Raw genomic sequence first — 12,543 nt, forward strand, 5'->3', positions numbered from 1 at the left:
TCAGATATATCCTGAGACTTTTCCTGACACTGGCCGAGGCGGGACCGGAGGAGAAGCCTACCGTGTGGCGGCTGGTGGCGACAACAGTCCGGATGGGAGCATCCCGACATTAAACGGAAGAATAAGGAGCAACAGGAGGTTGAGCTGGGCGGACATGGCGGACGGCAGCAGGTTCCCAGCTGGGAAATAAACCCCAGGCAAAGCGAAACCGAGGACGAGAGGCGGCTGCTGGGGGACTTTAACTCATTTTAATGTTATATGGGTAGCCGGGGCTCCCCAGGACTGTAAGCCCCTCCACTGTAGCCGCATGGCGTCCACTCAAGCCCGGCTAGGCCAGCAGGCCTTGGCGGTGCTGGATGTGGCTTTGCGAGTTCCCTGCATCTTTATTATCGACGCCATTTTTAACTCGTACTACGACCCTGGTTCGGGATGGGCCGGTGCCACGGGGAAGGTGCTGGTCCGAGTCATGGGTAAGAATCTGAAGGTGCTCAGTCCAGAGCCTGACAACAACAACACACCGCTAACTGACAGCTAGCTAGCTAGCTAGCTGACGCCGCGTTAGCCGTGACGTTATGTGGAGCCGTGTCACCTGTCAGACCGGCGAAAGCCGATTTAAGCAGCAGCAGTGGTGTCAATACAAGCCAGATTTGTCGGACATGGTGCTTAACTAGTCTGCCTTAAAGCTGATTCAGTCAGATTTGAAGTCAGCAAGTCGTCATGTCGCTAGCTAACCTTCAGTCTCAGGTATTTTGATCACAGGTGTCGTGTCAAATTCAGTGTCCTCACCGGAAGTCCTCAAAGTCACTGTGGGGGACATTTCGGCTGTGCTTCTTTATCCCCACTAACTTTGTCTGAAAAGGTGTTTTCTTGTTTGAACTGATATCTGAACGCTGCACAGGACTTGGGGACAGAATAACCACAAAGGCTGCAACTAACTTATTTCATGTAATAGCTGATTAACAGATCGGCCAGTAAACTGTCAGGAAGTAGTGGAAAAAAATCCCAAAGTCCATCTGATTTAGCAAAAGCTGACTTATTTAATCACCTGGTGTTGTCTGACCAGCAGCCCAAAACCCAACTGCATTAACTTTCTGTTCCTAAAAGGAAAACAGAACCAAACTTTTAGATTTTTACAGTCTGCTCCTCCTTCAGTTTACTCCTCGTCCTCATGACGGCTCATTTGAAAAACCATTTTTACTGTTCACATGATTCATGACATCGCTTCAGCCGCTCATGTCCACAGTAATCACAGCTGTTTTTATTCTCTTAAAGCTGCTCTCTGTGGTGTCTTTAGCAGAAAACACTGCACACAGACAAACAACCAGCAGGTTACATAACTGTTTGTACAGTTTGTAGACCTTTGGGCAAAGTCCCGTCAGCGTTGGCCAAGAGCTCAGGGTTCGGAGAGGCAGGGGGCCAAGTTAGGTGCCTTTTTATAAAGTGGGTCAGCCAACAGGCTCATGTTTCCTCAACCCACAATTCCTCAGGTTTAACACCAGCAAATAAACATAGAAACGCTTACTGAAATGAAACTCAAACACTTAGTGCCTCAGAGAAGAGCCTAGATGTGATTTAGGAATCAAAACGTGAACAATAATATTTAAATAAAATGAAGACATCATACATTAACTATCATAAGCCCATTTAGTCAATGAGTCCTTTGCTAAGCCGTTCCAAGGTCAACAAAAGCTTCTCAGTTAGAGATAAACACTTTTAGAGGCCCGAGGTCAATGCAAATAAAGGTTGTGGAGAAAGGTGGGTGAAAATGCAACGGTCAGCTCCAGTCTGCTGACTTTACCTGCCTAAACTACATCACCTGTAACACCTGTAATGTTTTATTGCCGCTGCTATCAAGAGGTTTTAATAGGCTGCTCAGGCACAGCTAATGTTACAGCTGTTATAAAAATGTAAGCACGCATCTCATTAACCATTTTGGAGAATCATGAACAGCTATCTTATCGTACTATTCAAACCAACCAGACTCCATTGACAGAAACAGTCATTTTACCTGGCAGACACGGGAGCTGCTGGTCTACTGCTGCTTAAGTTGTTTGCATCATTCTGTACTACACAAATATTTTGTTGGATCCAAACTAACCCTTTAAAATACCAGAGTCACACGATAACACTAACAAAGTAACAGACGGAGACAGAGACAGACCAGAAAGCCTCGTGTAAAAAAACATTGTTTTTCCTATGGAGTCTGGGGGCTTTGACGAGAGCGATACGACAGCAGTTCCTTACATGTCTTCCTCAGAAGGGATCATTTCTTTGAGGCAATAATATAGAATAATACGCACCTAACACTTGGGTGTTAAGTGTGTGGGTGTACATTTGCCCTAAAGGATTACATTAAAGCCACTGCAGCTTGTTCGCTGCCCATTCTCAGCTGCTGGCAGAGGCGATCTACTGCACCAGTTCCAAACGTTTTGGTACCTACCGGTCATTTAGACAACAAAATATGCAAAAAAAAAGCTTTGATATAAGATTTATAAAGAGCTGCTTTATTTACTTTTGCAAAAGCCTGCACAGAAAATGTACAGCAAAGTAACAGGATAATAATAATGCACATGGTGCAGGACATACTGTGCCAGTACAACAAACTGATGAACAAATATTAGGACATAACTTATTATGGCGTCGTCATCGTGATACTACTACGGTGAAATGCAAAGGGCTGCTTGACTGGTTTAACTCAAGTGCACACACACACACACACACACACAATAGCTGTATGTTATGTGGACTGTGGACCACATTCCTTTCACATGGAGGACTCGTGCTCAATTCATCCCTTTAGTTTTGTGTGCTTGCAGTGTTTTGTCTCATGACAGCTCATTTTTCACTGGGACTGGCCAGAGCTTTTCGTCTTTGTGCATCGTACCGCACACCCACGACACCGACTGGGGGTTGTTTGATAAAATGTTTGACTATTTAAACTGCTTTGGCCTGGTGCTTTCCTGTCACTGTTGTCCAGATTGTAGCCTGTTTCCTCCTAATAGTGTGTTTGGCACTCTCTCTCACACACCTGAAAACATTTGAAGTTGTATTATCAGATTTATCGCAGCGAGCTTCCAGTCAGACATCGTTACCAGCTACAGTCAGCAGATGTCTCCTGTTCACTTTCTAGTCTGTGTTATAGGAACATTTCCGTCATTCTGGTGTTCATCTTTGCTACCTGTTGTGTCCCAGGTGTCCTCATCTCCAGCGTGGTGCTGCTGCTCTCCCAGAAAGCCTTGTTCAAGTTCTACACCCTCTTTTTTGCTGTTCTCCTCGGCATGGCGGCGGTCCTCTTTAACTACTACGCCACCTCCCACATAGACTTCTACAGCGCCTACTACAAAGCTGCGCTGGGGTTCAGGTTGCTGCCCAGAAACGGGCCGACGCTGTGGCTGGGCATGGCTGCGGTTCAGCTGGTTTTTGGCGTGGGCTACGTGTTCCTGCTCAACCTCCAGTCGGTGTTCGCCGCGCTGGTGGTCCTGGACATCATGATCCCTTTGTGGGGGCTGATGATTGAGCTGCCGGCAGACGTCAGGCAGCTGGTGGCTGTGTTCTCGGGCCTGGCGCTGGCTCTCAACACGGCCGTGTGCCTCGCCATGAGGCTCAAATGGTTTTACTACTCATGCCGGTATGTCTACCTGCTCGTTCGGCACATGTACAGGATCTACGGGCTTCAGCTGCTGCTGGAGGACACATGGAAGAGGATCAGATTCCCTGATGTGCTGCGGGTGTTCTGGCTGACCCGGGTCACTGCCCAGGCGCTGATCCTGGTCTACGTGGTGCGGGCGGTGAGGAGGGAGAGTGGAGACGCCACAGGCGGGGCCACAGATGGGAGCTCCGACTCACAGGTAAGATCAGAACTGTTCAGTCTGCGTTTAATCAGGGAATCTGCCTTTAAAAGTACTGAAGTCACTTCCTTCAAAAACAGCCTTACTCTTAAGCTTCATTCACAAAGGGGTTGAACTTTTTTACCTGCTTTAGACAGAAACATCTGGAATACGTATGTATGTGGTTACAAGCTGGTGGGAGACGTTACACGTTCTTTAACACACAATAACACAAAGAAACTAACTGATGGAGGCTGCAGTAGACCAGCTGCTGCTTTAGTGAATGTAGTCTGGTGTGTGTGCTGTTTGTGGTTAAACCAAAAGGATCTTCCAGGTCTCTCTCTGTAGGGATCCTTTCCATGATGCTGTCACACACTTAGAATAACACTCTGAGCCTGTCAGTGGATCAAACAAGCTCTTCTAGTGGACCTACTGTGATCAGGTTTCTGTCTCCTTGTTGGTCTGTCTGTAGAGAGTAAAGGGGGTTAAAGTTATGGTGACTGCTCCATTTTCAGGGTTACCTGCTGAGCTGGGACGTGTTCTGGGATCTAACCAGTAACCTGATCATCTCTGGCTGCGACTCCACGCTCACTGTGCTGGGGATGAGCGCCGTTATCTCTTCAGTCGCACACTACCTTGGCCTCAGCATCCTGGCCTTCATAGGTACGACGTGTCTGTGTGTGTGTGTGTGGCACAACAACTATGCTGTACACACCTGGCTGTAAGAAAGCTCCTGGATTTGAGTGTTTTGCCTCATTTTGACCGTTCAGGTTCGACGGAGGAGGAGGACAAGCGGTTGGGCTTCGTGGCTCCGGTCCTGTTTTTCATCCTGGCTCTGCAGACCGGCCTCAGCAGCCTGGACCCTGAGGAACGCCTGGTATGTCCCAGCAGGACTCCTGCCTTCAGCTGGCAGCTGATTCACACACTGATTACGAGTGTTGGTGATGGATTTAGAAAGGACGAGGTTGGGTCGTTACAGATTACAAAAAATAAAAGTACTATCCGCCTATAATCAGCCCAGATAACATCACATTTAGATTATAGTTACATCATCAAGGATTACTTCAGGACAGTTTTGGTTACGCCTTTGAAACATGAGGTACAGAGTTTTTAGACTACAGACAAAAAGCTGCAACACAAACTTGAAAGATTTCTATTCGTGCACGTACAGCTGTAAATGTCAGCGATGTCACGATACCAAAAACTCGAGGTAGAATATTACAACGATGAAAACAACATAGTACGATATTTATCCTGATATTTTTAGAAGAAACAGTGAGGAGAAATGTTCGACGGTTCTGACTGCAACATTTCTCAAAATAAAAATGGACATATTGTCAATAAGAATAATTTTTCCTCCTTGACATTTTAGTTGTGCTTCCTTTGGAATAAATGACTCACGCAGTGAGGCAGAGTCAGTACTGTGACATCAGAAGCCTCCTCTGATCTGATCCTTTCTAGTGTACGTTGCTCTGGGCTCTTTTTTTACCTGCATTGATTGTATCAGGTGTTCAAATGTATTTTGCACCCCTCCATGCCATTAATCGTCAGTGCCCTGACTGTGTCTGTGTATTTGAGTGTATATTATAGACACCAGTGAGATGACGGAGAACAAACGCCCCCGGCTGGACTCAAACCAAGAATCTTGTTTTTAATTCTCGCCATCTTAACCCCTAAGCCAAGAGAGCTTAAAGTCTTATTTTTACTTCTAATTGGCATTAAATAGGTCTTAACCTGCCTTAAGTCTAAATTAATGAAACTTGCTGACACCTTGAACTGATTTTGTGGAAAACCTCCTGTTTATTTACTGATATATTAATTATTATGCAGAGGTTATGGTGTGACATCATGTGTATGTCTGTGACTCTCTGTGGTCTGAAGGTCCGCCTGAGCCGGAACATGTGCCTTCTGCTGACGGCCATCCTGCACTTCATCCACGGCATGACCGACCCCGTCCTCATGTCCCTGAGCGCCTCCCACGTCTCGTCTTTCCGCCGCCATTTCCCCGTCCTGCTGGTGTCCCTGGCCCTCTTCGTGCTCCCCGTGGTGCTCAGCTACGCCCTCTGGCACCACTACGCCCTCAACACCTGGCTGTTCGCCGTCACCGCCTTCTGCGTGGAGCTCTGCCTCAAGGTGAGGATGGACAAGTTTACGCACTGATGCTGTCGTGTTAATAAGAGTCATTATCAACGCCCCTGCTTGTGGTGTTTAGGATTTAGGTTCATGAGATGTGACGTTATGTTACCTGCACGCCAGCTCGTTTGACATGGTGCGAGAACTCTTTTGGTGTCCGTGTTTCCAGCATCGATCCAGAAGCTCCAAGCTTATCGTGTGTGTGACTTATCATGTCGTAACCACGAGTTCCATTCCATCCATTGAAGGCAGCATCAGTTTTAATGGACACTAACTGAGTGTATTTTGCTAAACCACAGGGTGAGAGAGAGAGTCCAGCCTCAGACATGCTCTGCTAACATTAACCAGCGTGGGCTCTTCTGTGGTATTTACTGGTAGTCCAGTGGAGATGCTGGTGTTACGATCGGGCTCAACAAAAGGAAGGAACACACAAGAAGAACAGTCAGTCATATTTATTTACAGATAAAGCAGGATTTAATGACTAAAGGTGTGTTAGTGTGGGTGTGTGAAAGCATCGTGTTCTTTGGTGTAAAATAAGTGCAAACTAAAATAACCAAAAAAAACAGCCAGTGCTGGAAAGAGAGAGCAGTTAGTGATCTTTATTTATATAGCAGCTGTCCGACAAAATGCTTTACAGTAGAAACAAACACAAATAAAAGTATAAAACTAATATAATGATGATAACAAGGGAGTAAAAGTCAAGGTTAAAATAATTAAATAGAATAAAGGAAATGAAAACCTGTGTGGGCGTCCTTCTCTCCAAAAGGAATCAATAAACAGAATCAATGCTGAATCAATGCTGCTGCACAATCTCTCGTCACATGGTACCTGCTGTCATAACGCCCTCCCCTGACAGTGTCTAACTCCTGCCCCTCCCCCCAGGTGGTGGTGTCCCTGACCGTCTACGGCCTCTTCATGGCGGACGGCTTCTCTAACGTCCTTTGGGAGAAGCTGGACGACTACGTCTACTACGTGCGCTCCACGGGAAACATCATCGAGTTCCTGTTCGGCGTCATCATGTTCGGAAATGGTGCCTACACCATGATGTTCGAGTCGGGCAGCAAGATCCGCGCCTGCATGATGTGCCTGCACGCTTACTTCAACATCTACCTGCAGGCCAAGAACGGCTGGAAGACCTTCATCAACCGCCGCACCGCCGTCAAGAAGATCAACTCCTTGCCAGAGGTGCGCGGGGACCAGCTGAGGGACATCGAGGACGTCTGTGCCATCTGCTACCAGGAGTTCGCCACGTCGGCCCGCATCACGCCCTGCCACCACTACTTCCACGCCTTGTGTCTGAGGAAGTGGCTCTACATCCAGGACACGTGCCCCATGTGCCATCAGAGAGTCTACGTCGAGGAGGAGAGCCGAGACAGAGCCGCCTTTTCCAACAACAACGGGGGCTACGCAGCGCCGCAGGACGCCGCTGACGCAGCCCCGCCAGCGCCGGTAAACAACCAGCACGGACAGCCGGCTGCCGAGCCGCCGGAAGACGGAGCGGCGGGTGGCGTCCAGGCCGTGGGAGGACCGGGGGAGCTCGATCACGAGCTGCTGGAGGACAACGACAGCATAGAGTACGACGAAGATGAGTGGGGGACGCAAAACGGCAGCACGCCAATAGAAGAAGACTATATCAATGATGACACAGACTCCACCGAGGACTGACAGGACGAAGTCTAGAGAGAGAAATAAACATATATCTTTATTCTATTTAAGTTAAACAGAATTCTAAAACACAATGTCAGCATCTTAATTTGTTCTGAAACTGTCAGGGATGTCGTTCTCTTTGTTCTTGTTAGTTTCTTTCTGTTTGATTTTGAGTTTAGGTTTTACTCTATAAGGGCTCAAGGAAAGAGTAACTGCTGCTCTCATTCTGTGTGTGTGTGTGTGTCTCTAAAGGACTGGGTGTGTGTGTGTGTGTGTGTGTGTCTAAAGGACTGGGGGTGTGTGTGTGTGTGTGTGTGTGTGTGTGTGTGTGCCGGGGCTGCATGATGTACTTTCATACTTTCTTTCTTGTCAAACTGAATGGAGATCCTGCTACAGACCTGTAGGGCTGACGTCTCCTGTCGGACTTTCATGAGGAGAGAAGCCTTTTTAATCCACAGTGTGTTTGTTACACTGCGACACTGTAACTCACCGCCGGTGATGGATGAAGGGAGTGACTGCTAGCTTTTTGCTCTTAGCCTTAGCCGACCGTGTCAACACTTACACACACACACACACTTCTGCTCCGTGTTCCTCTTGCAGAGGACAGACGGACATGCTGGTGATTATCCCACCGCCACGCTAATTCATTCACTGAACTGTCAACACACACACGTGTTCTTCTTCATGCTTCAGTGAATGAATCAGCTACTGGTCGTTCTAATCGTCTGTCTGTTGCCCACGTTTAGAAGAACACGGTGCTAGAAAGAAGAAAAAGAAGAAAACCTCTGTGTGTGCTGAAGACGCGATGACTGAATTAGCATAGACCCCGCCCTTATCGACCGATCGATCGGCTGACTGCAGCCCTACAGATCTCTTTATGCTCAAGCGTCCTGCTGTCTATCTGGGGACACTCTGCATGCTGTGGACAGACCCCTAACCCCCCCGAAGCCTCGCTTCAGCCACGTCATAACCTCGTTTAGATTTTGTCACTTGTGCCGCCCCGGTGTGAGTCTGTGTGTGTGTGTGTGTGTGTGTGTGTGTGTGTGTGTGTGTGTGTGTGTGTGTGTGTGTGTGTGTGTGTGTGTGTGTGTGTGTGTGTGTGTGTGTGTGTGTGTGTGTGTGTGTGTGTGTGTGTGTGTGTGTGTGTGTGTGTGTGTGTGTGTGTGTGTTGGCCTGCCGACATGTAATGTGCTGAGACGATGTCTTAAAGATGCAGATGATGCTCCCTAACAGCATGTGATGGGGAAACGCTGGAGTGTGTCAACTAATTCAACCTTTTATCCGTCTGCCAGTCAGGATTCATGAGTTCGAGCGCAGAAACACACGTCTGTCTGTGTGTGTCTGTGTGTGTGTGTCTGTCTGTCTGTGTGTCTGTGTGTGTGTGTGTCTGTGTGTGTGTGTCTGTCTGTCTGTGTGTCTGTGTGTGTGTGTGTGTTTCTGTCCCAGCTTTCTCCAGCTGTGTTTTGTTTTGCCAAAACAGTGATTGGCTGTCGGTCTTCATCAGGGTTCTTTCCTTGTTTTCAGAAGCGGCACACTCATGACTCTTGCTGTCTCTAAACCAGCCTCCAGCGCTCTCACATCCTGACTCTCAGGTTGATCGTCGCACCTCAAGTTTGTGGCACACTTGTTCAACATTTTTGTCCTTAACTAACTAAAAACGGAGTATTTTGGGGGCGTCTGCGGCAGCCAGAGGAAACCCAGAGAGGTGTGTCTGATTAAGAAACGACTTGCTACTGTAATCTCTGATATACCTCTGTCATTACTTACTACTGGTCTCTTGTGTGACCTCGCTTACATTTGTGTACGTTATTGTACATGGAATTAAACACAAACGTGCACACACTCTCCCGTAGGATGAGAGAAGAGTTGGTTTCTTTTCTTTTTTTCCCAATAATGCTACTCTCAAATCAGTATTTAGTTTGGTGAAAAGGTTGTTTTAGACCCAGAAGTTGTTATTTTGATAAGACTGCTGGTTTGGGGTCACCCGTAAAGAGCTCTAGTCCCAAAAATGAGTGTTTCTCAGTGCTCCTCAGTAGATCTCACAAAAGCCTGTATGAACGGTATGAAAAGGTGCCACTTGGTCAGTCTGCTGTCGCCTACGGGTGCTTTCATTTCTTTTAGAAGGAAACCTTAGTTTCAGGAGTCCGTTATTAGTGGTGGGCAGACGGAGACGGGAGCTTTTCTGAAGGCTCCAAACTGTGCTTCTGGCCTCAGGGTCCCACTGCTGGGCTGGAAGAGCATCCTCAACAAAGTGAAGAATTTCCAGGCCTTAAATCGACTCTGAAGGAGCTTCAGAAGAGTTCCTTTAAGGTGTTTTTTTGTTGTTGAAGTAATACTACAATGACCTGAAGTATCATTTCATACAATCTGTGATATTTGTTGTACGTTGAGGCGGACGAAGCGATTTTTCTGTTCTGTTTGTCCAGTTGAACACTGATCCAAAATCTACTTCACTACCTGCACAAAAGAAAGAACCAGAAAATATTTAGGAGCCACAGTTGCAGCTTTATTTGACGCTGCAGATCCCCCAGGGACCGCAGAGACCCTCAGTGTGGATTGGTCTTAAAAAGCTTTCAAGCACAACTCCAAGTATTACACAGTTTAGACTTGCTGCAGGGTCTCACTTCAAGCCGAGGCTCATTACTGGTCGCAGGAAATAAGCTGCAGAGGAATCCATGAAGTTCTTGTTGCTGCTGAGAGCGAGACAGAGAGAGAGACAGACAAAGAGAGAGACAGACAGAGAGAAAGAGAGACAGACAGAGACAGACAGAGAGAGAGACAGACAGAGAGAGAGAGACGGGATCTGATCTGATAGAAAGCTGATGCTTTTTGACATGTTTCAGCGATGAAGGACTTTGATCTTTAGTTTGATTGTTCTGAAAGCTTTTTAAAAGGTAAAAGCTGTTCATTTTGCCTTTTGTTTTAAAAAGAGACTTATGTAAATAAAATCATCTTTGATATTGCGTCTGGACTGTGTCTCAAATATAACTAACCTCCCATTTAAAAGACTTTGTAGAGCAAATCCTCCGCACATACAGTCATGCACTTCAGTCATCGGGCCCATAGATGGCGCTCTTTCATAACTGTCCTGTTTCATTTCTCAGTTGATCAATTTGAAGTCACAGATGGCAGTTTTGGATTGATCGCTTTTGGGTGCAGATGCTCTAAAATGTTGAGTCCCCTTCACTGCAGTACAGTTTATATAGTTTGTGATAAAACTGCAGCCTCAGTCCAACACTTAACAAATATGGTTTCACATTAGATTCAACGAGTATATTATACATCTCTCTGTCAAAGCTGTGGTGAAAAAGGTTTGTCTACCAGTCCTGTGGGTTAAACTGGAGGTGTAAGAGAGACTTGGAGGGGTTAATGATCCTGGAGGCCAACAAAGGCCTATTTTGTACATATTTTGGTGTTTAATGACTGACTGGTGCAAAGAAGAAGATCCTTTTTCTTTAACCAGAAATAGCACATGTATCAAACTATTGAAACCCACCAGACTCCATTAACAAAAACAATAATTTTAACTTGCAGCACACAGGAGTTGCTGGTCAGCTGCTGCCTTGATTTGTTGGTTTGTGTGTTGTACAAATATTGCCTTGAGTATGAAACTATGGCTTGAAAAGACCAAAGTCACACAATAACACAAACAAACTGACTGATCGAGACAGAAATAGGCCAGTAATGCCTGTGTGAAAGATGATGTTTTTCTCAATGGAGTCTGGTGGGCTGTTTCTGACAAAAAGGTTCCTACAGGTGTATTGCTGCAGGGATCCTTTCCATAATGTTGTCAGAATAACAATCTGAGCCTGTCAGTGGCTAAAACAAACACTTTTAGTGGGTCATCAGGTCTGGTTGCTCCAAAGGATTACATTACAGCTATTACAGCCTGTTCACCGCCCATTCCAGGCTGCTCCAAATATCTATTGGACCAACTGGAAATGTTTTTATACCATTTAGACACCAAGAATATTTAGAAATATGGCTCAAATATAATGGAGTCTTTCTTTAAGACTGGAAACAATAAAGGCAATATTACAAGCAGGCTGGGACTCATGGGATTATGAGTCATACGTAGGCAGCCCTGCACACCAACATAGTGTGTGTGTGTGTGTGTGTGTGTGTGTGTTCAGCTGACCAGACCTCTGCAGACAGGCTGGGCTCTGCTGAGGTCACCTGACCCCATGTGCTATTAAAAGCCCCTAAGATGTGATGTGATTTTAGCTCGTCCCAGATGAACTGACTCAGATATTCAGGATCAGTGTGATTCCTGCTGCTAACATGACAATCTGACACACCTCACTGCTGACACGTCCCGTCTGAGACTGAGTGCATCCAAGAAGTTCATCAGACTATTATCACACAGTGTGACATGCAATTAACCTGCCAGCTCTCTGTGATGGCGCAGTGTGCACCAGAGGTGGAGGAAGTACTCTGATCATTTTCAGCCAGGCGCGACAGGCAAAAACGTTTCTTCATGCTCTGGTGAGTTTTGAGATTTGGGGCTGTTTTGCCTCCATAACGTGTTTATTAAACTTCACTTTGTCTATTAGATTTCTCCTACATTCATATCTTCACAGGCTGTTTTCTCAAAATGATTTTTTTCTCCTTCTGAGTCACAAATCTCCAATTCAGCAGCTTTTACAGACATCAAACTCTCCACTTTTATTCCTCTGTATATTCTGGAGGTTTTTTTTTTACAGAGGAGCTTGCTCATAAATCATCCAGAGCCTGATTTATAGAACATTTACTTCCTAAAAACCTGGTGATTTTTTAAAATGTTTTTGTGGTTGTTGAAACTATTTTCTGATTTATGGATTGATAAAAAAAAAGTTTCCTCAGTAAAAACCTTTGGCTCAAATATATCAACAAAATGAAGCAAATTTGGAACCTGGATTTATCTAATGACCAGATTTCTGTTCTGGAAATGTTTGCA

General features: G+C 46.1%; 1 protein-coding gene across 1 annotated transcript; it reads left to right on the plus strand.

The window, feature by feature from the left end:
- The first annotated feature begins 101 nt into the window (after positions 1-101).
- rnf139 (ring finger protein 139) lies at positions 102-8,116 on the plus strand. Its single transcript, XM_070846404.1, has 6 exons — positions 102-470; positions 3,193-3,848; positions 4,343-4,490; positions 4,598-4,704; positions 5,709-5,960; positions 6,843-8,116. Exons 1-6 carry the CDS (start codon positions 308-310, stop codon positions 7,623-7,625), a joined length of 2,109 nt encoding a protein of 702 aa, XP_070702505.1. The 5' UTR covers positions 102-307; the 3' UTR covers positions 7,626-8,116.
- Positions 8,117-12,543: the final 4,427 nt, after the last annotated feature.

Source organism: Pempheris klunzingeri, chromosome 16 (genome assembly GCF_042242105.1).
Source record: "Pempheris klunzingeri isolate RE-2024b chromosome 16, fPemKlu1.hap1, whole genome shotgun sequence".
Taxonomy (NCBI): Eukaryota; Metazoa; Chordata; class Actinopteri; order Acropomatiformes; family Pempheridae; genus Pempheris; species Pempheris klunzingeri.